Raw genomic sequence first — 26,479 nt, 5'->3', positions numbered from 1 at the left:
CATTCTGGCACTACCCCCCTAAGAAATGGTCAATAAAGTGATTCACATAAAAACATTACTTTTTTCATCTCTTCTCCTGCATGCCAAGATTTCTCAGGATCTAAGGTGTTTTGCTGTATTGTCCCTTATTTGTATTTTATCAGGAGCTTTCTCCTCCTTTTCAAAATTAAAACATCACTAAACAAATAGGAATAGCAGAATAGAACAGGAAATTTTAGATGTCTTTTAGGATTCAGCACAGACCCTAAGAAGAACCAGAGCACTGCACAGCAGCTGTGGTTGTATTCTGGCCCAGTCCTGCCCAATTCCTACAGCCTGGAGTTCTTTTATGCATTTTTAGGAGGCCAGAGAGACTTTTCTGAAAACTGTGTTGTTGGCTGCTCTGTCCCTGGAGGAACCCTAGAGTTAACAATTGATGTTTGAAACAAGCATAACTGGAAATGGAAGAGAAAGATCAAGTATTCTGCAGAATGAAACTGAAATTATAAGTAAAAGCACTCAGCTTGTAAATGTTGAGATTTTAAGTATAAAGGGTCTCTCCAGGGTTTTAATGAAAAGCTGGTAATTCAGTGTACAGAGAGGGATAACAAGTGTGTTTTCATGCTATATTTTTAACTCTTGGTGGTTGGAAGGGTTTGGGAAGTGAGACATGAGGGGGCTGTAAAGGAGCAGGCGAGATGGGATTGCTAGACAGCATTCATTTTATTTCACACCACGGGTTTCTGTGACACCAGGAATTTTACTTGCTGATTTTGAGGCTTGAGACTGCACATATATATTGAATATACCATCATTTTGGAAGGAGAGAATTCTCCCTAGATTTATACAAGTGCAAATCCACTTGGACTTTATTGCTGCTGGATGAGCTGCAACTTTTATCCTTTCCTGGGTTGGCTTATTAACAGGAGCTCAGCTCCCTTGGGGTTTGGTGGGATGGGGAAGGGAAGGCATTGACTTAAAAAGGAAGAAGTTCTGGGGTTCTGAGGTTCTTCCTGCTTCAAAGCCTGGTTCTTTTATGACTTGTAATTTCTTTCCTCCCACCAGTGCTGAATCTCCCAGCAGCAGGAGTTCCTTGGATGGTGTCCTGTGGGACTTTACAGCCCCATGGGTTCCTCACCAGCAGGATGGTGGCCAACAGCCTCTATTGTTGAACAGTCAACAGAACGTGGCTTCCAGCATCCCACAATGCTGGGCTTGTTCCACTTCTGTGCCTTTGTGGCTGTGGAGTTTAGTGGGTGGCTGCTTTAGGGCCTCATTAACAATTTACAGGTTTAATTCTATACATCTTTCTCATTTGCAATATTAAATTCTCCAAGCGCTCTCAGGAAGTGGGGAGAGAAGTTAATTTAGCACTTACAACGCTTCTCAGAAGCCCTTTTGAAGGACTAGATCTCTGTGCTCAGGAAAGCAGCAATATTTCCTGATGTGACAGAACATTTGTCACTGGCAGCTCCCCCTGTTTGGCCCCAGACCCCCTTCCCAAGGCCTGGTGGGGCTGTGGTAATACAGCACATTCTGCTCATCACTTCTCTCCTATTGATTCTGGCCATTGTGAAGCGTCATTTGTATTTTTGTCTATTTTTCTTTCTGTTGTGGATTTTAAATGTGGGGGTGTCTGAGAAAATGGAGAAGGAAAAAAATCTTTTCTGTCCTACAAAATACAGGAAACAATGTCAAAAGCAGAAGCTGATGAGATCAGGGCCTTAAAAAAGGTGCTGATGGGGTGAACTTTGCTGATTAGATGTATAAGCAGCAGGAAATGTTGGTCTGACATTTGATCCTCTAGAGAGGGATGTTTTGAATTCCCTTAGTACATATTAATGCAGAAAGTACAGCTAAAGATTCTCCTGGCTCCAGGGGGATGCATCCCAGAGTATTGCTTTCTCATCATTTGTTGATAGAAATCCTGTTCCTTTTGAGACATGAAGGGAGAAAGTATTTATTATCAAGATAAATGGACACTTAGGTTTTCAGATATATAGTGTTGTGTATTACTCAAGTCCAGAGACACCAGTTTTTAACTCTGTAATCTGAAAGTTCTTGAACTGAGGCCAACCTGTCTGTTTTACAGCCAAGGAGCCACATAGCCCTGGTTGGGAAAGGCTCAAAGTATCTGTTTTATGGTGACATTGAAGAGCAGCCTCTTCACTTTGGCGCTGTTGATACAGCTAAACTTCCCAAGCCCCAGGGAGTGAAAGCAGCCATTATATTCCTGGTTTATATTTTGAATAAGTTGTGTCTGATAACGTGCTTTGTTCAAAACCCAGAGGCCCCAGGGCTTGCTTAGGGAAACAGAGAAATTAAACCCAAATAATCCTGTGGCCAGACACTGTTTCTGTCTCACACTGGGCACTGTGGTGGCACTGGCAGCAGCACCACTTGCTGCAGATGCCAAACATTTTCCATTATAGGACCACAACTTCAGATCCCAGCACAGCCAGACTTGTTTTGGCTGAAGTTCCTCAGTTGGATGCCAGCCTCAGGCTTTATATTTGCTCACAGGGAGAAAAACATTCATACAACTTCTAAGAAAGTCTGGGGAAATCCTTGTAAGGCCTTGATACTTGGCAGAGACATTATGGGATACCTGGGGGGAATCCACCTGAGACTGGCAGGTAAATTTTCCAAAGACATGGCCCCACACAAGGGTGAGCATTCCCTGCCCTGGGGCTGAGCAGCTGGAGCAGGGATTACCTGGGAGCTGCTTTGCTTGTGAGCAGTGCCAGGGGCACAGCAGGGACAGGCTGGCTTTGCTGCACTCCCAGGGCTGGGCAGGCAGGGAGGGAAAGGAGGAAACATCTCAGAGATGAGAATTTGGGTCTGGGTGGAGGAGAGGATTGAAAGGATGGATTTGGAATAGACTGGAATAAAGAGGCAGGAAAGCAGAGGACTGGGAGATAAAATGGGATGTGGAGTTGAGGCAGGCCAGGGACTGAGATGTGGCTCCAGGGTTGGGGATAAGGAGCTGGGAGGATGCTGGATGCTGCATCCTGTCACTGTTTAGGGATTAGCTAGATATTCCACTGCAAAATTCCTGTGGCTTTCCCAAAGCTCTGGCAGATCCATTCTGTGCTGCTTTGAGAGATGGATGTGGCTGGAGAGAGTAGAGGGAGCAGAGTGAAGGGTGTGAAGGGCAATAGAGGAATCTCCAGCCTCCAGTTGGGTTGGATGAATGGGACTGGCTGAGCAGGAGGGATCATCACACACCATCAAAACCAGCACAGCTGCACCCTCCCAGTGCAGCCTTCCCAACAATCCCTTCCTTCCCAAACCTCCCAACAATCCCTTCCTTCCCAAACCTCCCAACAATCCCTTCCTTCCCAAACCTCCAACAATCTCTCCAAACTTCAAAATCCTTCTTCCAACTCCACAATCCTTCCTTCCAACCTCCAACAATCCCTTCCTTCCAAACTCCAACAATCCCTTCCTTCCCAAACCTCCCAACAATCCCTTCCTTCCCAAACCTTCCCAACAATCCCTTCCTTCCCAAACCTCCCAACAATCCCTTCCTTCCCAAACCTCCCAACAATCCCTTCCTTCCCAAACCTTCCCAACAATCCCTTCCTTCCCAAACCTTCCAACAATCCCTTCCTTCCCAAACCTTCCAACAATCCCTTCCTTCCCAAACCTTCCAACAATCCCTTCCTTCCCAAACCTTCCAACAGTCCCTTCCTTCCCCAAACCTTCCAACAATCCCTTCCTTCCCAACAATCCCTTCCTTCCCAAACCTCCCAACAATCCCTTCCTTCCCAAACCTTCCCAACAATCCCTTCCTTCCCAAACCACCCAACAATCCCTTCCTTCCCAAACCTCCCAACAATCCCTTCCTTCCCAACCTTTCAACAATCCTCCTTCCCAAACCTCCAACAATCCCTTCCTTCCCAAACCTTCCCAACAATCCCTTCTTTCCCAAACCACCCAACAATCCTTCCTTCCCAAACCTTCCAACAATCCCTTCCTTCCCAACCTCAACATCCTCTCCAACCTTCCCAACAATCCCTTCTTTCCCAAACCACCCAACAATCCCTTCCTTCCCAAACCTCCCAACAATCCCTTCCTTCCCAAACCTTCCCAACAATCCCTTCCTTCCCCAAACCTTCCAACAATCCCTTCTTTCCCAAACCTTCTCTGTGCAGCGTTTCAGACTCTCTGTTTCACAAAAACCCCAGGAGCACACAAGCAGCTTTGCAGATTTCTCTGGTTGCCTTCAACTTCTCCCCCATCTTGGTGTGGCTGTTCAGGGGGCAGTGCAAGCCCAGCTGCAGTTTGTGGGGGAGATCCAAGGAAGAGAATTATCCCTGAGTGTGCAGTGGTGAGAAAAATCCCTTCTGGAGTCAGGCCAGGCAGGCATTTACTGTGGTAGCAGAGTTTTCAGACTGTCGTTAGCACATCTCATGCAGATAAAATATTGCTGCTACACTTACATCTAGTTTTAGCAAGAAGGACAATAAAATTCCAAGCTGCATCGAGAAATTTATTGCATTATGAATGTTGACTGAAATATTGCTCTTTCTACAATCTTACCAGGGGCTGGTGTGTGCACAGCCTTGTCCTCCTGGAACCTTTGGAATTAACTGCAGCCAGGACTGTCCATGCCACAACGGAGGGCACTGTGACCCCGTGACAGGAAAATGCCTGTGTACAGCTGGCTATATAGGAGACAGGTAAAAATCAACCCCCAAAGCCTTTCATTTTAACCATGGACTGTCAATATTTATATCCCTTCTAGGACAATCTTCCTCCCTGAAAAATGGTGTTATGTTTCTATTGCTCCAATTAGGTTCATCCTTCTGAAGCACTTCAAGCAATATAAATGTGGCAATGTTATTACTTTTTATTGGCAATGCTCTCCATTTACAGGGGTTTTTAATATAACTTTTAAAATTTAATGGATTAAATTTAATTTAGATATTTACAGTGATAAATTTAATAGAGAGCATTACATGTTTACAAGATATGTAAATGAAGTATCTTTATACAAATTAATATCCTCAAGAGTAAGCAATGCTGCAGTTTAATGTCTCCTTCATTCTTGTGTGCTGCTGTAGCACTGATCCATCTCAGCCACCAGCAAAAGGTGATAAATCCTCAAAATTTATAAACGAGAGCCTTCACCCATGAATCGATCAGAGCAGATGATAATATTGTTTTACCAAGGTGTCATGGATTCAGCAAAATGACTGCACAGCAAAGTCAATGAGGGATTGCAGCACGTGCTGGCTTAGCCTGCAGCTAATCCTGGCTAGCAAAGGTTGGGGAGTGCAGTTAAGCAGCTCTCAGGAGCACTTTGCACAGGACCTGTGGCACCAGGCTTTGCAGAGATGCACAGCCCACCAGTGGATGTTGTGCTAAAGCACTTTCTCCTCTATATTCCCTTTTTATTAGCTCTGTACTGACATATGCTACAGTTATATTTTTATGCAACAAAGCTCAGTGGAGTTTCTCATCTCTGCCCTCACTGAATAATCAGGAGGTTGTTGGAGCACAAACATCCAACCCTCAGCACTATGGGAGGGTCAGAAGGCTGCTCCTTCCCATTACACATGGAGCTTCCCTGTTCCCACTTTATGGACAGTTATAATTGGAGGGGGCTCTGGAGTTTATGTCAGGATTTGCATGGGCTTGAATATGGAGGAAATACTAATTATGTCCAAGTAATTTAGAGGAGAAACATCAGTGTGCCTCTGTTCCCCATTCCCCATCTGGAGACTGTTTGCAGACGTGTGGTACCATATCATTCCTGTTTCTCTTTCTCTCTTTGTGGAGACTTTTCCACGGAAGGAGGCAGCTGGGCAGCCTGGGCCTTTATAGTGGGGACCACACTTGAATCCCGAGCTGCTCCCAGTGCTGGCCATGCTGGGGGAGGCTCACTGAGCCTCTCTTGCTCTCCTCATTTGGATGTTCCTCACCCTGATGGATTCCTGGCTGTGCATGGATCAATGTGTTGGAGCTGTTGGGAGCTCCCAGCCAGCAGCCTGTATCCTGTTGGGGATGAGGAAAGGACATGGGAAGAGGATTTTACTGCTGATTGCCCTCAGAGAGCGGCTGGAGGAGGCAGCTCAGGGAAGACATGGCAGGAGCTCACAGGGGTTGTCCTTGAGCAAAGGGAGTGTGGACTCATGGGGTCTGTACTTGGAGGGAAGGGAGAGAGATTCAGACTCCAAAGAGAGATGTAACTTGGGAAGAGAGACAGTAAAAAAACTAAGGCAGAGTCCGTTGGGAGGAGTGAAAAAGAAGTGAGGGAAAGTCACGTTCTGGACCTGCATGCAAGCAAAACCCTTGGGAATGGCTCACCTTCCCCATCCCAGAGCAGGGAAGTAAAAGACACTGAGAGGAGAGGCAGGAGAGCAGAAATGCAGGTGTGTGAAGAGATGAATGAGAACAGGATTGAAAAGGTAAACAGGCAGTTAGGAAAGCTCTGCTGCAGCAGGGTAAAATTGGATTAGCCTAGAAATTCCCACCTTTCCAATGGGTTTCTAGAAAATCAGAACATGCTCATCTCTCAGCCTTTAATCCCCCTTCCATAAGGGAGGGGAAACCTCAGGTCTGTTGTATCCAGCTGCAGTTGTGCTGCTCCTTGGGCTGGGCAGCCCTGGTTTGTACTGGCTGTACTGGTTTGTTCTGAGCACACACCTGCCTGGGGTCCCAGTGAGTTCAGTGAGGGACAAGGTCCTTAAAGAGTCTGAGTGTCTGTCCTTGGTTTTGTGTTCACACCACAGGGACAGTGGGGCAGACCAGGCAGCTCCAGCTGAGCTCAGAGTCTTTTACCCTCTGCATCTCCTGCAGCTGTTGCAGTGTCACAGCAAAAAGGAGAGCAGGAAAATCTGCTACACAACAAAACACTGCCTGCTTTAACATTTTACAAGGCATTGAAAAAAATCTCAATAATGACAGATACTGTGAATAACAGCAATAAAGACATAAATACATTTTACCTACTATCATCTTAAAATTGTCAATAAGTACTATATAATGCTCCAGTTCATCATCATGTGCAGAAGATAATAACCCAGAGTTAGATAAATATCTGTGGAGATGAAATGGTCATAAAGGTCTGTGTGAGTGTAATTGCCACACTTTTGTTCCCTACCTGTTTTCCAAGGGTGGCACTGCACTAAATCTCTAGGAAATTGGCAGCACTGTTAATAACTGCAGGATGCTTTGTGTTCACTGAAATGACTGGATCTGTCATAGAAATGTGTGTTTTACAAACTGGAAAGGAATAATAGCAGAGGCACAGTTAGAAGCTGAGAATGGAGTGTTTCAGAATTGAGTGGCTCACAGGAAAAGTGAACATGCTGCTTTAGCTTTGTTTTCCATATTGCCCTTAAATCGAAAGATTGAATCTTAACAGAATAAATCTCACATTTATTAGAACTATATGGGCAGATTTACTCTCCTGTTGTCGTGTCTGTACTTGTATCTCTTATCTCCAGGTTAGTGCATTTTGGCTTTTCATATTTGTCTGTGCTACAGAAACGTGATCATTGTTCCAAAACAAAGAGGACAGCCTAAAACATTTCGCAGCATTATTTCTTAAAAAAATAAAATTGTGGGGAAAAATGTAGGTGCATGTACTAAGTTCATCTGTTAAGCATGCTGTCTTCTGTTTAATATTTTGTGAAATTGCTTCCATTAATTCTACAGGTGACAGCCATATTATCCTATCCCAACCCAAATAATTATGGTACATATTAAAGTTCAGTGGATATTATAATACGAATCTCCCCAGATAGGCAGAAAGCAATGTAGATTAAACAAGAAACATAACTAGGGCTTAGCAGCTCATTTTGTAATTTAATTGAACAATGTATCTGGTTGTTAATGGTGCTATGGACGCATTAGATTGATATGTTGCAAAGGAAAGATGTTTAAGTAGAAAGCTAATTCCTGCTGTGATTATTCTCATGTTCCAGAGGAGTCATTATTAGTATTCTTTGTATAAAATTCATTAGCGGTAGCTGCTTGATCTCCAAATAAATAAGTTAGTTAAATTGTTAGTAGAAAAAGGCTAATTATGTAAATGGATTAGGTCGTCAATATTTCATTTCCAGATGCTTTTCTCCCTGCTAGGTAATGCTTCATCTTCTATAAATATAGAATGATACAGTGCATTATTGACTAAGAATTCACCCCGTGGAGCTCAGAGCTCTCGTGCGCACTCAGGGTCTGTGCAGCGGTGGGGACATGAGGAGCTTCATTGTTCCTCCGTGCATTTCATTGGCTGGGAGTGCTCCAGCCCCACTGTTCCCATTCTTTGCTGGCTCTTTCCTTGGCAGCTGAACCCCCTGAGAGCAGCAGGGCTTTCTCTCTCTCTGGTGCCTCTCCAGACTCTTTCCCTCTTTGTCCCACACTCCTCTCGCTTTGGGTCGCGTATGAACTCCTCAACTCAGATTTGCAACAGCAGCTGTGTCGGTGCCTGCTGGAATTAAATCACCAGCCAGGCCCTTTGCTGTGTTCATTTATTTTTAGTAAAACGTGATAATCTGAAGCTGCAAAAGTAATGCCCTTCTTATATACTGCCTGTGTTCATTGCAGTTTTGCCTGGCTTGCATCACACATTAATCTTTTATTACTGATCATTATATTAACTCTCACCTGCCAGCTGTGAAATGACCTGCAGAAAGACATTTAACAATTGCCTCCATCCACTGAGTTTACAGTATACACTTTAATCAATGCTCAGGCTTAAATTAATGCTGATAGGCAATTTCCAATGCCTGGCATCCATGTGATAAGGGAATTGGGCTTTTCTGGGCTTCTTTTTCTGTTTTTATTAACTGAAAAGGCCTATCTGTATTTCACGGTGGATCATGTAAACTGTGGTACTGACTCATTGCAGAATTCTGAAACCACTGAATTATGTCAAGCACACAATCAGTTGCTTTCTTCAGGACCTTAGCTGAGCTTTTCCAAGTAGGAAATAATCTGAACTCTTAAATTGGTTGTGTAGGACAAGGAAACAGACTTTTTGGCAGATCTCAGAACATATCCAGTAGGGAGATATTTTTAACAGTGCATGGAAGGTGCAATTTAAAACAATCTGTGTAAAGTGTTTGCAGGTTCCAATTTTATGTGCATCAAATATTAAAAATGTTGGCAATTTTAAAGAAGATTCTCCACTAAGGAGCATGAAAGTGATTTTTATGGAGATTTTATACTACTGAGCTACCCTGGAGTAGGAGAAGAATAGCAAATTTAAGCTTTTAGTTACTCAGAACACACTCAAAACACAAAGGGGTTTCTTTTTTCCTTGTTGACGTAAAACTGATGCAATGTCAACAAAGAGGGCAAGTAAAACTAAAGCATTCCTGGGAACATTTTGCTCAATATTGCTAAATACACTTTCCCTTTTATCCCTCCTCATCACCGAGAGGGCCATTCAAGGGAGGTGCACAGTCCTCCCGTGATAAAGAGAAGTCAGACAGGTGAGGGGTTTTATAATAAAATATTTATGAGTTTCTTAAAATTGATGAACACAATTGTCAAGGTCCAGGAAAGAAGAATGCATGCATTTTGTGAATGAAGGTAACATGAACTGATGGAAATTTAGCAGGATGTAATTGGGCATGGATGAGTGCAATTTGCTGAAGATACCCCATCCCTGCAGCGATACCATCAGTTCAGTGCTACTTCCATAAATGAGCAGGGATTGCTCTGGGTGGTATTTGGCTCATTAACAAAGAGGTTGCTGTGTAAAAGCAATGCCCTGCTGAGGCTGTGGGTGTAACTGGTGCCGTGTCCCGTGCCATGGCAGGTGCCAGGAGGAGTGTCCCATCGGCACCTACGGCTTCCAGTGCGCGCACACCTGCGCCTGCCAGAACGGCGCCAAGTGCTACCACGTCAGCGGCGCCTGCATCTGCGACCCCGGCTTCAAAGGCATCCACTGCCAGGAGAGAATGTGTCCTGAAGGCTCCTATGGCCTCAAGTGCAACAGGAGATGCCCCTGCAATATTACCAACACCCTCAGGTATGTACATCACGTAATGTTCTAGCGCAGGGACTGGTGCAATAAAAGCATTGGGGAAGAATTCAGTTAACCACACCTAGTGTTCTTTTCTCTATAGTTTTAAGTACAAACACAGAGAGTTTCTCTGGTTTGCAAAATTTTGATTTAAACGACCTCAGGTTTGGAACCATAAGCCTCAGTCCAGCCAGATACTGAGCATGGATCTATTTACAGTTCTGTAACACCTGAAACAGCCTGACATACAGCTTTATCCTGTAAATCCTCTCTAGGCATAAGAACCACCAGATGATGTTCATGTGTGTGGATAATAACCCAATGAAGTTTAAAAAATAGATATATATTTACTCAGATCCATCACTTTCCCTCTTTTTTTATGACATGGATTTGCTTGTTAGATCTATAGACAGCAAGGGGACTTTCAACATGAAACCTAATTTGCTTCAGCTGATGTCTCATGGCAAATTACCTTGTTGGAAACACTTGAGGCCGATGTATAAATAGACTGAAATCAATATCCCTGAGTCAGTCTGTGGAACTGTAACATGGTTGACATTGTCAAAATAGTCTCCTCATGTGAGCCCATTTTTGCTCTTCATTTTCTTTGTGTATGAGGAAAATATTCAGGAAAAGAAATATCAGGGAATTATACCTACAATGGAATGAGCCTCACTTAAAAGGTCAGAGTTTGATGTTTTATTCCCTTTTTTTCTTTTTTAAAGATCTGATTCTTGAGGTTCTCTTTACTCTGAGACAGAGCCACAAACAGACTTGAGTACTTTGAGTTTGCTTTTCCATTATAGGCTTGAATAAGTTTTCCAAACCTTGAAAAGAAGGAAGAATTTAAGACTCTTCTCTATTATCCTCTTTGTTACCTTAAGTAACTCCTTGCCTTGTTTACTGACTGCTGGAATTGCTGTTTGGAGAATCCTCGCTCCCGCTCCTGCAGTAAAGGGAGCCTGGACAGCCAGAGCCCCTGGCCTGAGGTGTCTGATGTTCTGGAGCCACATTTCCTCACCTGCACAGTGCTGAGCCCCTCAGCTCCCCCCGGGTTCCCTCCTTTGCCTGCCCATTGCTGTTCAGCAGGCAGAGCCAGTTTAGGGTTGTGTAGGCTTCAGGGGGAGGTGCAGATAATTGATGCCCAGGCAGAAATGCCCTTGATAGACATTCTTTAATTTGGAACCAGACAGGTGGGGACCTGACTGTCCTGCTGATGCTGACAAACCCACCTTGCTGCTGTTAAAATAAAAACACACTCCATTATGTATGCAAGAAATGGCACCTCGTTTGTGTGCACACACAGACACACACAAACACTTCAGGCAAATCTGTCTGAAGGTAGACCCTATTTGTCACAGTCCTGGAAATAAACAGGTGATTTTCCTTGTGAATTCAGCTGTGAGTGGTGAGGCTTTGCTTACCTGAAAGTCAGAGCTCACAATGGATTATTTAAAACTTGTAATTGTGGTGATACAACTCCTGTGCAGCCAGAGAGCTCCAGCACAATTGGGTTTGACAGCCAGGATCCAAAGGGTTTGAGGCTCCCAGGGAGCTCTGTACAAGAGTCTCCCATCGCTTCTGATTATGTTGTGTATCATGAAATCACTGCAAAAATACCATCCCTGAGGCAAGAACTGCACATTATACACAAAAGGTTAGTGCTGTGTTGTACTGAGGATGGGGGATGCCTCAGGAATTATTGCAGAGGGAGCTGAGGGATAAATTCCTCCATGTCACATCACTGCAGCACTGTGGTAAATCCAAGCTGAATGGCTCCTCGGTGTAAACTGTTCTTCAGGTGTACAGGAGGGTGAGAATATGCTCATGGTCAGAGCTGACACTTGTGTCTTCACCCCTCCTGGGCCTGCAGAAACCTGTTTGTTTCCATAAAGGCAGAAATAGAGTAGAAGGACTGCAGGCCACAGGCAAGGCTGAGCTTGGCTGCAGTGTCTCAGCCATGTGCTCAATTCATTAAGAGTCTTGTAGGTGGGGTAAGACTGTGGGTTGGAGGGTGAAAGAATTCACCCTGTGTTACTCAGAACTACCTGGGAGGTGCTCTGTGGGTTTGCCAGAGGATCTTTCCTGAAAGAACAGGCTTGCACCTTCCAGCTGTGAGAAAAGAAGAGGTCTTAGAGAGGTTTGAGAGAGCTCAGAAAGGGGGAGGATTGAATCCTCTCCCAGCTCTTTTCTGGGCATGTGGTCATTCCTACACACCCTGCTTGCTGTCTGATGGGAACATTTTATTCCTTCGCTCCCAACTCTGCTCCGTCAGCGTCCCTTGCAGCATCCTCTGCTGAGATGAAATCTCTGGCTTCTTAATAAATGAGTCTGGTCTCTCTGTTGATAAAATCTCCCTTTTTCCTGCATCTTATCACTGCTGTTATGGAACAAAGAGATACCAGCAAGCTGTAGGTCAGTAAATGTTCTTTCATTCATCCATAGGATTTCAGCTCTCCACTTTTCCACCAGCTCTGCAGAGTGCTGTCAATTGCTGAGCCAAGGAGCCTCAGAGCTGGTGGAAAATGACCTTTTCTAAAGGCACTCCAAATTCTGAACAAATCTTTGTGCTGATTGTTTAACCAGTCCCATACAGTGCACTTCTCTTCCCACCCACCTCTTCCCATTCTTCCCTGAGTGTTTGTTCGTATTGAAACTGGGCTTTTCCAAAGTGACTCATTTACCCACAGCCATCTATTTTCCCCAGGAGCAGTTTAAGCTCTTGGCTATTTGTTGTGATCCCCAGGTGTGGAGGATAATTATTAAACACCTGTAGAAGGTGAAGGAAACTCCTGTCCCTGGATTTGTCTCATTTGATCTGCTTATTGGAGATTTGACTGGAATGGGAAGTTCTGAGGGCTTTGAGGAGTAGCTGAGGAGGAGCAGTAGGAAATACACAATCAGCTTTTCCATTTTCATAGATCTATCTATTTTAATGTCTGAAGAGATCAGAGTGATCATCTAGTCTAACCTCCAGCATGGTAATGACTGAAGGACACCATCCAATAATTTCTGCATCAAAGCACACTGAAAGGCACTTTGTACAGGACTTTGAACAACCCCACAATTAGGTGATTTAGAATGTGGTGGTGACTGGGACTGTCCTTCCACAGGGAAGGATACACCTGTAAAAAACTCCCCTCTGCAAAAAGTCCATGTTGAGACAGCCTACAGTAGCTGGAAGGGAATAATCCTGGCTTGTTCTTCTGTCAGGCAGGCAGGGAAATGAGCAGCTGGAGTAGTCCTGGGCACCCACCCTTCCTGAGCACTGGTGTGGAGCCAGCCTGGGGAGCCCTGTGCCCCTGGTAGTGCCTTTCCCAGGTCAGGGATGTGGGAAGGAAGGAAGCCACTGGGACAAAGGCAATGGAATGGGCAGATCTCCAGAGGCTCCAGTTACTGCCTCAGCACCAGCAAGATGGGCAGGACCAAACCCCATGGAGCTCCCATGGAGTTCTGCCTTGGTCTGAGTCAATAATGTGCTGGACTGAAGGAGCAGCCCTGCAGCCTCACTGTGGCCACTGCTTTAAAGCAAGGGGCATTTTAGTAAGGGAGACTGGATGTAGTGTGGACACCATAAAACAGAAAATGCTGTAAAATAAGGATTAGGCTGCTGATAACAAAAATGAGAGGACTGGTGCTGCTGTATAAACAGAAAATCAGAAAATTTGCTGGGAAGGTGTTGCTTTGGCTGAAAGATGTGTGGAGAACAAATTCAGAATTTGGAACAGACTGTACTGTCTAAAACACTTCCAATTTGCTGTGAGAAATTTACCTGCTTTCTTCAGATTTCCTCAAAATTAGATGCTTAAAAAATTTAAAGGTGAAAAATGCCCTTATGCTTTTCAGTTCAGCTAATAAAAATTTTTTAAAGAAATGTTTTATTGCTGTAAATGTGGCTCAAAAGCCAGGGATTGCACAGTAGCTTTCAAAGTGCATCAGGAGCCCTGGGACCCTTTCCTTGTCAGCCCTGATGTGTGTGTGGACAGCTCTGCTCCCCCTCTGCTTGGCCTGCAGCCACAGGAACACTTGGCTGCCTGTGTTCTCTCCTTGTTTCTACTCTGCTTCTTCCTGCAATGCAGGAGAGTTGAAGAAATAAAAGGTGTTAAGATTCAATGCAAACTATGAAGGATAACACTGCCAAACTCTTTGAAGAGTGTGAGGTTCCCTCACTGCTCCCAGCAAGGGTTGGAGAACAGATGTTGGTGGGTTTGCCTTTGGGATCCTTTTGGAACCCTCCCATTCTTCCACCCATCCTTCAGTGATTTTTCTGCAGAGGAATTGTTCATTAATTTCAGTTTTTTGGGGGCTGGAGAAATGCCTCAAAAGCACTGTGATCCCTGCTGGCAAAATGCTAGATGGACACATGGCCTGGGAAGGTGCACTCAAAACAGGAGGGGAGGAATGATACAGATATAAAATTTTCTAGCTGTATTTCCTGTTCAGGTTTTATTCTGCCTCAAACATTTCAGCTTCAGTCCAAATAGCATTTAATTCACTGGGCAGTCTGGATACATGGATGTTTGGATAGGTGAGAGATGAATTTCCTGGCTCTGGTGTATATCTGGGTTCATAATTTGACCAGAATGTGATTGTACAAAATCAGAAACCTTCCTAACACACACACACACACACTATTCCTACATCATAAGCTGCAATATATCTAGTATGTAACTCTGCTCACTTCAGTTATAGGGGAATAGTTCATACAAACCAGAGAGAAAAAATAATTAATAGAAAAACTTTGTACTATTTAATGATATCAGCTGCAGATCTTGAGAGGGTTTCCAAAGGGAGAAAGGCATCATTTTAGAAATGGGAAAAATGAAGGCAGAAGAGTCAGTTAGGTGGCCAAGATTCCTGGCAGGACTGGGAAGAGAACAGCTGCCTTGTGCAGTTTGGGAAAGCATCTCAATCTCAGCCCTCCTGAAGTTAACACTGCATCAGGCACCTGCATTGTCAAACAGTGCTTTGGAGTTAGGAGAAAAACAAAACCCTGATCTGCTCAAGCTGATAACAAAATTATCCTTCCTTCAATGGGAAGATTATGTGGATAGAGGAACCCAAACATCTGCATTGGATTTTCTGGCTCATAGTGCTGTGAAATGTGGACAGAGCTTTGGTGGGTCAGAATCTGCCCTCAAACTTCTACTGGCCTTTCTTTTTGGAGTCCAGGTTCCCTATCTCCAGTAGATACTTCTGGAAAGCCTGTTTGGTTTTGATTCTTGTTTTAGTGCACATCAGGATGAGTTTTAGCCCTTAATATATCATTTGTATCCCATGTAAAAAAGCTGCCCATGCTGATGAGGGAGCCAACCTCGGAGTGAAAATTCTGAGTGAGTGTAGTATTTTCTGCTGAATTGTCATAGTCTGATTCAAACTGCCCTGGTCATATAATACCTTTAAAATATTTGATTTACCCACCAGATGCAGTTCTCACGGAAGCACATGATACATGTAGCAGTAGTAGTGGAAAGAGAGCAACACAAAATCCATTTCAAAATCCTTCTTTAATGCTGAGTTTTCTGCTCCTATTAGATAATGATTAATAGACACGGGGGGAAACATGAGCTTTTGTTATATTCATCTGAATGTTAAGAGGTGCTTTGTGAAAACCATATTTCAGGGACTGCTTTGTCATGGATGGTAGTTTGTTATGCTGATGAATTGTTTTAATTAGTCAGTAAAACACTATTTATGATGAAACATTTGACACTTAGAAAATTTGATCCTTTTTAGTTGCAGCACTATATGACCAACCTCTCCTAACAGAAATTGCCTGAAACATAGTTGGAAATTACATTTTATGAGGTTACCTTGAAAATTAACATATACAATATTAATTTTATAGGTGTAAGGAAACCCATTCAGCCATGTCTACAGTCTTAAACTGTAACAATAAATAATCGTAAAGGAACAAAAATTGTTTCTAGGATGCAAAAAACCAGAGACAGGCCCAGAGAGAGATCCCACCTTGTTCTGAGAGTAAAGAAAACAAGATTTCTGGCAATATCATTTCTCATCTCTCTCAGTGAGGACTGCACAGTGCCATTACTGTGCGGTGCTGAGGGGCAGAGGCCGCAGAGCAGGCTGAGCTCTCAGGTGAAGCCTCTCACTTCCAGCTGGCCTCAGACAACATCCCCCAGGAACCTCCATCCCTTCTCCAGCCCCTCTCCTCCTCTCCCAGCCCCAGCCTCCTGCTGTGGGAAGGTGGTGCCCAGAGGAACAATTCCCAATAAAGATAAACAGTTTCATGCAGGAGGAGCAGAGGGGTGCGTGTTCCACCTGGGGATGCAGAAGGACCGGGCATTGTCCGCTCTTTGGGGCTCGATTTTCCTTTCTCCTTTTCTCTCCATGTGCTCTCACAACAGTGTGGAATTGACTGGATAGAAATGAAAGCCAGAGGATTAATGTTGTTCATTATGCAGCGAAGAGGAACTTGACTCATTTCCCTGCACAGCTGTGACTTAGTCCCAGGGCTCCCGTTAACTCCTGTCCCGAGAAAACCCCAAGGCTTCAGGTGCTGATCAGTTCTGGTTACTATGGCTGAATATTCCCAGTAAAACTCTTCTTCCAAGGAAGTTTTTCCTTTCTACCTGTGCCTGCTGGAAGGTTCTGCTGAGGTGGAGCTCACTTTTAAAACACAAATGACAGTGGGACAGGACAGGATGGGACGGAACGGAACAGAACAGAATACAATACAATACAATAGAAATACTGTGCCCTTGAACTCAGGTTTATCTTCACAGCTCTCTTTATTGCCTTCCTCCACCCACTGCAACTTCTCCTATCCCTGAACATCTTTAGCTGGCTGCAATACAGCCAAATAGTGCAGCACGTACCTGTATACAGCTTGTAAGGATTAATGGTGTGGTTAATGTCAGTAGTCCAAGTCACACTGATTTGAGAATGGAAGAGCATAAACTTCAAGGTGTAAACTACCCAGTGCTGTGGCAGCTCCCAGATGCTTGGAAATGCTGGGCTATTTAGCACCAGATCCTCTATTCACATCCCAAATTATACAGCTGCTCATATCCACCACCCTAAAGAGTTCCCAGGCTTGTCCTGCTCTTAGTGTGACACGTGAAATGTTCTAGGCTGTGTTTCCCTTCCTGCCCACATCTCATTAACATCTGTCTCCTCATTAGTTGCCATCCTCTGTCTGGGGAGTGCAGCTGCAAGGCTGGCTGGGCTGGGCTCTACTGCAACGAGACGTGTCCCGTGGGCTTCTACGGCGAGGGCTGCCAGGTGCCCTGTCCCTGCCACAACGGGGCCGACTGTGACAGCATCACTGGCAGCTGCATCTGCGCCCCTGGCTTCATGGTGAGTGGGGCTGGCCGTGGGGAGGGCTCTCACAAAGTGGCTGCAAAAATAAAAGAGGGGTTTAATCTGATTTGAAATAATATTTGCATCAAAGCAGCCAAACGTGGGTCATTTTCACCCATCCTGTGCTAAGTCCACATCGCTGTCCTTTGAGGAGTGTCAATCTGTGGCTGCTGGTTGTTTAGTTAACATCTCTGTTCTAACTTTATTACTGTTAGAAAGATAAAGATGCGGTTTCCCATAGTATATTCTAAGTTAAGACATAACAAAAAAGGTGTCAGATTATTGTCTGCCTGGAAGAGCAGAGAAAGAATTCTCATGGCCATTCAGCATGTTCCTTGTCAGTCACACTGTGATTTTAATAGATGAAGATATTTTAAAATGTTACAAATGATAGAGCAATTTATGTCTCTGCTGAGCCTGTGTGGCAGGTGTCTTTTACCGAGCATCAGAAAGAGCTTCAGACATTCTGACGTAAACAAGCATTGCATTTTATAGCTGAGATGTAAAATGGCTGAAGAAACCAGCCAAGATGCAAACATCAAAACTTCAGAGTTAACCATTGCCAGGCTGCAGCAGAAAGTATTGGGCCATGGATCCAGGATCCAGTCCTGCTAAGGCTGGGCAGAATGGAATTCTTGCCAGTAAGTTCCCTGGTTATCTCTATATGAAACTCCTCCCCTGCAGGAGCACGGCACAGAGGAGAAATGCAGGCTGTGTTTAAGAAACAATACTCCCTAAAGGGAAAAATTACTTTAAAGAGAGAATTCTACCAAACTTCATAAAAAGTTGGCTGTCTCTGTCCTTCATTCTACATTATCTGTCCCAACAGGCCTATCTATATTTTCTATGCTATTATAACAATTGTGAATTATAATTACTAAGTTCACTAGAAATCAAGGGACAGGCTGCACAGCTGGGACAGATCTTGGGGAGGTCCTGTATGAGATTAGTGGGGTGCCAAGGACTTTTTTGCCTCTCTTCCTTCTAATTCCACACCTGAGCTTGTGATGCCCAGCTGGCATCTGCAGAGCTGTGCAATTGGAGTATGGCTCAAAGACAGCCTTGTGTCAGCAGCTGAACGTGAAGGTTGGAGCTTCCACTGATTTCCAGTGTTGTCTCAATGCCAGGTATTAACAGATTTATTTAGGTGTGAGAGGCTGGACTCAGAAGCATCTGTGCAAGATAATGGTACTTAGAGATGGGGCGGGGGGAAAGAAAAGATCTTTGAGGTTTGATTCCCAACTCCACAAACAGAAAACAAGAATTTATCTTCTCTGTACAGTAGTTGATACACAAGTAGAGGAAGGATAAAGGCAGCAGCATGTTAGTAACAGCTACAAAATAAAAAGGTGCCAAGATCCTCCTTCTTATTAGGAATGCTGTCCAAATTTGCAGCACAAAAGCATTTAGGGACCCTTTACTGTACACATTTTAAAAAAGCATACCTTGTCCAATATACATTGCCCCAAGGCAGCATTAGTGGAGGCAGAAAGCCTGGGAAGTTCCTATTGCATTGCTTCAAAATAATATTTAATCTCATAATAAAGAGCTTTCTTGCATTGACATTTAAACAGCTTGGTTATTGAGGATAGCTCTATAATCACTGAAGCATATTTAGGCATTAGTATCATTGCTCTCACATAATATACTATAATCTCTGGCAATTAGTCCATGAGGGGAAGTAAAGCCTTGAAATTGCTAATTTATTGCCTCTGAAGCATATTTGTCATTCGTGTGCATGCCAGATGAGCTGCAATGGTTCTTTCAAGTGCAGCAGAACACAGGCTGTGCAGAAAAGTTGCTGGGAACCTTCCCCTGCCACCCCGGGGCATTATCCTGGCTGGAAAGGTTGTGGGGCCAGAAGCAGGCTGGGAGTGCCTTATCCCAGTGACACACTCCAAGGCAGGTTTCCCCTCAGGTTTTCCTGCCTGGCTCTTGCTGAGGCAGCAGGGGAGCTTTGCCTGGGGGTCGGGCTTTGCCCTTGAGTTGGGCTCAGGATGTGTCCTCTGGCAGAGCTGGCACTGCAGCGCTGCTAACGCTGAGCTGGGCACAGCTAATTATTCACAAAAACCACAAATGAATCCCTCTTGCTTTTTTGAGTATGAGCCTTGGCTGAGGCAGCCACACGGGCAGGAATTTTGCCACATAATTGGAAAGAATAAAACCAGGAACAGCATCTTCCATTTTACAGCAATGTTTGATCTACACGTGACCCTGGGGCAGAGCAGTCTGAGGGGCTGCTCAGGAAGGAGGAAAGGAAGGAAAAATGGTGGGAGATGGGATATAACTGCTGAATTTATCTGCAGAGGCAGAGGGGTTGGACCCACAGGACTTTGGGATTACTGGCTGCCTGGAATATGCAGTGCCCAAGGAAGGACAGTGTTTTCCTGACAAAGCACTCCTCCTGCCCACTCCTCCAGCACAGATGGTGGGTTTTTAACTCACCCTGCCTGTGTCAGGGCAGCTGGGCTGGGTTTCAGGATGAATCATCTGCTCTTGCAGCCAAAACAGGGACATTTTGTTGGGATGCAGAACAAGCCATTAAAAACACAAAGCATCTGGTCACCTTTATTAAATGTATTAAGTGAAAAGGCAGCCATCCCATAGGCTGCCATGTACGTGAGCAGAGCACTTAATTGTTGGAAATTTAAGAAGATTCAAGTTGTAAAATAAAAATGTATATGGTAGCTTAAAGAAAATACATTATTTATTAGCTGTGACATTTCCAAAAATTAAAATGCACAAGCTAAATAGTGGTGAGCTTGCAGTTTAGGATAGAGTTTCAAAACATCTTCTGTCTTATTTTTTGTGTGGATGTTTAGGGTCAGACTCAACAGTCATATTTGCATATGTCTGGCTCCAAACTCAAATGAAAATGTTGCAAAGCTGTTATTGGGTATCAGAGGACTTGTGTGAGGTGCTGCTGTGATCCCCTGGGGGGATGGCTCTGTTTTACCTCTGCAGGTTCTGAACCACCGTGCAGAGCTGGGTATGGATTTGACTGAGAGATCCACAGCCCAAACCTGGCAGTTCTTGGAGGCAGCATACAGGGCAATGAGAGCAGGATAATGGTAGAAGAGACACAATAAAATCCTCCCCAAAATCACAGACCTACTCCCCATTGCTCCACAGGCCTGCTGGGAATATTTGCTTCCGGCATCCCGCTTGTAAAGGAGGATAAAGGCTGTATCAGTTTAACTCAGATGATTGCAGAGAATCATCATTACATGCACACCAAGAGGGCACTTCCCTCCAACTGGGACTTTTAACATATTTGAGGGTTTCCTCTTAGCACTGAAGTGGTGAATTGCCAGAATGCTCTTCTGAAGAATGGTTTTGTAAAGCTGTTCTGCTGCCATCTCGTTTGTGACCAGAAGGGACCTGGCAAACACACACAGGGAGTGCACAGATCAGTCCTAAAAAGCACCAGGGGAGAGTCTTGAATGGTAGAAATTGGATCCTTGTTCCCATGTGGGAATGGCTGCTGCTTGCAATAAATTATCTGGATGCAATTATGGGGATGGTGAGAGGGGTTATACTAACTTGTACCTCCCCCTCCTTTCAAATTCTGCTCCAACATGTTCTCCTATAAGTCCACTGAACTCAGGTGTGCAGGAGGGACATAAAAGAAAGCGGGACTTGCCACGTCCTCTCCCTCTTCTTTTGTTTTTGGTCCATTGAATTTTATTCCTGTAATTCAATAAACGTGGTGGAGAAGGCCAGAGGATATGAATTAAATATGACAGGAGACCACAGGAATCCTGACCTTGTGTCTCACAAGGAAATCTTGAAGCCAACCCCCTGCACGTACCTATCAGCATTTTAGCTGCTGAAATCATTATAAATGCTGTTTAGATACAAGCAGCCTCACCTTCTCCATTGCACAGCTAATTGCAGCTTCCCTGAAAGCAGTGCCTATCTAGAGACCTCATCCCTTGCTATGCCTTTGTTTCTTTATGGATGCTTTGTTTTCTTCTTTTGAAAAATGGGTTTCACTTCAAATGCTTCCATTCTGTGTGTTGTGGCAAGGAGAGATGTAGTCAAAACATTTCTCAGCCCAAGACACTCCGAGAAAACTTTTAACACTTCTCTGTGGAATGTGTGGTCAGCTTTTACTTCAGCGGGCACTTAGGTCTATATTTCACATCCAGATGACAGAACTTGTATTACTTTAAAGAGTTCATCTATTTATGCTGCTATTTTTTGAAGACCTGTCTGCTTTTATTGAACCCTGTGTGCTGGCAAGCAGAGCAAGCAGTTCATCACCAAAATGAAAGAATCCATTTTGACATTTCTCTCTTTCTTCACTATATTGGTAGATCCCACACAAGCCAATCACATGCTGCAAAGTATGGAAACTACAGCAGTGGTGATCTCTTATTAGAAAAGTTTTCAGCTTTTGGAATGGCTCTTGGATTCCCTAAAGCTTTCCAAGATTTATCCCAGTGCTGTGCATCTATAGCTATCTGCATCTCCTGTTTGTATTGTGTCAAAATTGCATTTTAAAAGCACAATTAATGCCTTTCAAATATATCCTTATAGAGGTGCTTATGTGTATGGACCTCTGGCTGGGCTCAGTGGGAAACTGGGCACTTAAGTACTGAAACACAGGCTTCATTTGGGTCTGTAAGTCCATAATTTTGTCTGGCATGCCTGAATTTCTCAACATAATGCTTTCCCTACCACAGGGGTACAAATTGTTCCCAGGGTTTACATCAGAGTAAAACTTTACAACCTACCTGCACATTGAGTAAAAGTCAGCCCTTGTAGCACACAATGAACAGTAGCTTGAGCACTTAGTAAAAATAAGTATAAATTATAGTGCTGTAAAGCTATTCAAATGCACAGCAAATGCACACCAAATTTTGCAGTGGATAATCTCTTGGTCAGTACAAACACCCACACGCAGACTCAGACCAGTCTTAGCCTGCTCTGTGCCTACTCACTGAGTAAAATGACCAATTTGCTGTTCCATAGAATGAGAAGGACCATGATTATGGTCCTTTAGGGGTCATAAACACTTAGAGGTCCAGTCTGTTGAATATTCCAGCCCTAGCAGGCTTCCTTCTGGCACATACCATAGCTCTTGTTCCCTGGAAAAAAACATACAGAAAAAACAATCTTTATATTAAGAAAAGTGGAAGTCTCTTCTCCTGTCCTACACCTTTAAAATTCTCTCTGTTGTCTAAAAGAAAAAACAGAGTAAATAGAGAGGAGCACCTTATCTTATCTTCAATTGAATTTTCCCTGAAGGATCCAAGTCCCAGGCAGGTCTGGAGAAATTGGAAGCATCATTGCCTGTAGGTGTTTTCTAAACACAAGGTACAAATTTATCAGAGTATTTCCTCTCTTCTACATACTAACTTTCATCTTTATTCTAAATTTATCATTCTTCACCACTTCACAAGGAAGCAGTGGAAAAAATGGATGAGACTTCTTTGTGTTATAAGCCCGTGGTTGGGTAGTAAAATTATTTTATAAATTTCACAAAATTCTTAATATAAAAAATGAACGTAAGGCTGGCGATAGAGGATCTGGTTTGGGGGCTTTAACTCATTTAAATGATCCATTTCTCTTTGAGATAATTCCAAAAGTACTTCAGTGGAAGCTCATCGCAGAGCAACAGGGCACCTCATCAAAAGGTTTAAAAAGAAAAGACGAGGGGAAAAAATCTTCAATAGAGCCTGTGTCCTTTTATCCTTGATTTACCGAGCATATCAGTTACCCCCCTTTGTTAAGAGCTCTTTTCATTTCTAGGTATAAAATAAATTCAACCATTTTATCAAGATGTTCTTGTTACCAGCCACCAGTATAAATTTTACTTGCTGTAGGTGGGGGAGAGGTTTCCTGGCACAGCAGTTGTCCAATTAACTGGAGTATCACAGGCAACAGGAATGGTTTGCAGGGTCTGGTTTCATGAATTACCTGGGTGCAGGGGGAAGATGAATTCTCTCCTCTCTGGTTTCCCATTTGTGTCCCTGACCCAGCGTCTCAAACCCACAGAGGAGGGCGAGGAGCAGAGGCAGAGGTGACGAGGAGAGGCACCCTCACTGTGCAGGTGGGTCTGAGCAAGGCCTGCAGCTGGCAGGGCATGAATTATTAATTGATAATAAAAGTAAAACAAGTTGTCTTAGGAGTTGTGGAGCTACAAGAGCCTTGTTTGCTACAAGAGCCTCTCCTGCCCTGCCACAGTAATGCTGTCAGGCCTCCTTTGATGCTTTACCTGGCCAAGAACCCTCAGGTGGGCTCAGGGACCTCAGCCTCAATCCCCTGACTGCATAACCAGGTTCAAAGTACCATGGATCACATTCCCTATAAAAGAAAAGGGTTTTGCCTGAACAGAAGTTGAATATTAAGTCAAGGCATAGAAGAAACCGATTCCAATTCTCCCAGCCTTTGAACTCTTTCATGGTTATTGGTTTTTTCCTTTGTTTCACCTCAGTTAGCCAAAAGTTCCTAGCAGAGTTAATTTTAAGAAATTTGGGAGTATCCCACTGTAGCCCTGAGTAATTCCTCAGCCACCCCAGACAGGGGAAGGACCTGGGAAAGGAAGCATGAAAGGAGGCCTGACAGCATTACTGTGGCAGGGCAGGAGAGGCTCTTGGAGCAAACAAGGCTCTTGTAGCTCCACAGTTTTAATTTTAAGAAGTTTGGGAGTATCCCACTGTAGCCCTGAGTAATTCCTCAGCCACCCCTGAAGTAAAGAGACAGACAGGGGGAGGACCAAGCCAGCAGGAAGGCTGTCCTGGTGATCCCAGGAACTGCTCAGATACAGGGAGCAGTGAGATGCAGCTGAGGAGCCACCAAAGGCACCTGGCAGATTCAGAGTGTTCTGAGCAGGTTTGAGAGGCTCTTTTGTCAAAGCCAGCAAGAAGGAAATGCAGTCTCTTTGCTAACAGATATCAGTGTCAGTTTTAGGTCTGGAGGTGATGTGAAAGGCAGAGATATGGGAAATTCAACTAAAGTATCCTTAAAAAATTGAAGATGTAGATGTGCTGTGGGAAACCATGATGGAAGTAAAAAATTATATTCACCTGGTATTTAAAAAGTGAATAAATATAAAAATCAGTCAGCCAGAACAACACAACCAGGTCCTTTACACTAATATGGCTGCATCCCAGATCCCTCTTTCCTGGTTTTAGTCTCTGAGGAATGTACTCTCCTTTGAATTTGCATTTTCTTGGTATCTTCTAGATAGAGATAAGTCTGAAAGCTCAGCTGATTGTTTTTTGAAGCTTACAAATTACTTCACAAACGGATGTGGAACAAGAAGTGGGTCTCAAGTAGGCAACAAAGCCTCTCTGTTCCATACAGCCCAAGAGTGAGCTGGGGCAATGGTTTTTGAATGAAGGGAGTGACACTTTCCCATTGGACAGAAGTTTTCCTGTCATCTGGGCTACAAGTTGGAAGGTCTGGGGTTAAACAGAAATTAAAACATCTCACACACAATGTTTTGGTACATTTTCCACATAAATAGAGCTGATCACAGATCATTTGCACTTACCAAGATTTTTGCACCATCACAGAGCAGATGAAAACTCTCTGAATCACATTTTGATGTCCCTTTTCACTGATGGCATCTGAATTTTCTTACCCACTTCTCAGTGCATACAAAAGAACATATCTGTGTGTATGCCATGGCTGTGCTTTGATTTTTTGTAGTCCACTTGGGCTAATAACAGATTATAAAATTTTTCATCCCAAAACTACGATGTGATCAGTACAGACTGAGAATGATCTTCCCTGGGCTGAGCAGTGCCCTGCATGGAATGACTTGGTCTCAGTCCAGCTCCCTGTGGATCAGTGTGTACATCACAATCCCCATTTCCATCAGCAGCCACCAGCAAATTTCTGGCACATTGAGCCTTTTTACCATTTTCCCTTCACAAACCATTGCTTCAGGTCAAGCCTGGTGACGTGGCTGTGTGATCCATCTCAAGGTCCCTGTAGGGCTCCTTGTGGGCACAAAGGGCACAGGTGCTGAGAGCTTTTGGAGCAGGAGCCCTCATGAGCCACCCAGCTTGTCCTGCACCTCTCCCACATGGCAGGTGAGGCTGGAAACACAGTCCAGCTGTCAGGTGACACTGCCACACGTCATTCAGGGAACAATGGACACAACCTCAGTGCAAGGGAGCTGGATGTGGGCAAAGCCAGGATTTCAGTAACTGCTCACTAATGTATTCTCCTGCCTCTGCTGAATTACAGGAGGAGATAATCTCCATTCCAGTGCCAACAGGGAAGATCATTATGGGGAGGCCACCTGTGTATTCCAGCCTTTCAGACCGAGCTGCTCCCCTATTGATTTTGATATCAGTGTTTTATATCAGTTTTATAGAGGTTTTCATATCAGTGCTGTCAGTCAGGCCTGCTGCTGTTCTCCCCTGAGCTGCTCTGAACCAATTAGGGATTTCTGTGGGAGCTGCAGCATTCCAGAGCCTGCAGTGCCCCTTCTGTGCCCTCCCACAGCCTGCAGTGCCCCTTCTGTGCCCTCCCACAGCCTGCAGTGCCCTGTGCCCTCCCACAGCCTGCAGTGCCCTGTGCCCACCCACAGCCTGCAGTGCCCTCTGCAGTGCCCTGTGCCCACCCAAAGCCTGCAGCCCCTGCCACCCCCGGCTGCAGGGGCAGGAACAAAGGCTCTGCTCGTGCCTCAGGGCATTTGGGGGAGCTTTAGAGCAGCAGAGCTGTTGTACCAGTGTTTAACAAGGTCACTGAATGCACAGGACACAGTGGCTCCCGCTCAGCTGTGCAAACTGCAGCCCTTTCTTTGAATTCAGTGGAACTTTTCAGAGCCTTTTATGAGCTATTCCATTTCATTTTTCTCTGCTCACTCTCTTGTCAGTGCACAAGCTCCAGAAATTGTCTGTGACAGCTCAAATTCTGCTTTGCCAGCCCAAGTTTACCTGAACACAACTGCTGCCTTCAGTGGGATTGTCCCAGGTACACAAGAAGGGGTTTGCCTCAGTGTCTGCCTCCACTAATGAGAAGGTATTCACTCACACACAAAATTTATAATTTGATAAGAACTCTGAGCAAGTCCCAGGTCTTCTCTTTCTTCTTGTATTTACTTTTACTGGGCTCTGCTGCAGTTTTATTTACCCGAATAACTCCAAAGTTTTCCTAAGTGGGTCCAAAGGAACCAACTTGGTACAGAAAGCCTGAAAGCCTCTGCCTTTGTTGCTAGTTGACATATTT

At 44.4% G+C, this 26,479-nt stretch overlaps 1 protein-coding gene across 8 annotated transcripts in view; it reads left to right on the top strand.

Annotated features, from left to right (window-relative positions):
- MEGF11 (multiple EGF like domains 11) overlaps window positions 1-26,479 on the top strand; it is a 254,262-nt gene that overhangs the window by 165,642 nt on the left and 62,141 nt on the right. For all 8 annotated transcript variants that reach the window (XM_064722279.1, XM_064722285.1, XM_064722280.1 and 5 more), the window contains 3 exons: window positions 4,528-4,664; window positions 9,758-9,970; window positions 17,110-17,284. In XM_064722279.1, coding sequence (XP_064578349.1) covers window positions 4,528-4,664; window positions 9,758-9,970; window positions 17,110-17,284 — 525 coding nt within the window. The remainder of the gene's footprint in view (window positions 1-4,527; window positions 4,665-9,757; window positions 9,971-17,109; window positions 17,285-26,479) is intronic.

This window comes from Zonotrichia leucophrys, chromosome 10 (assembly GCF_028769735.1).
Source record: "Zonotrichia leucophrys gambelii isolate GWCS_2022_RI chromosome 10, RI_Zleu_2.0, whole genome shotgun sequence".
NCBI classification, from domain to species: Eukaryota; Metazoa; Chordata; class Aves; order Passeriformes; family Passerellidae; genus Zonotrichia; species Zonotrichia leucophrys.
The sequence above is the reverse complement of the archived record's forward strand: the minus strand, read 5'-3'. Positions and strand labels throughout refer to the sequence as shown.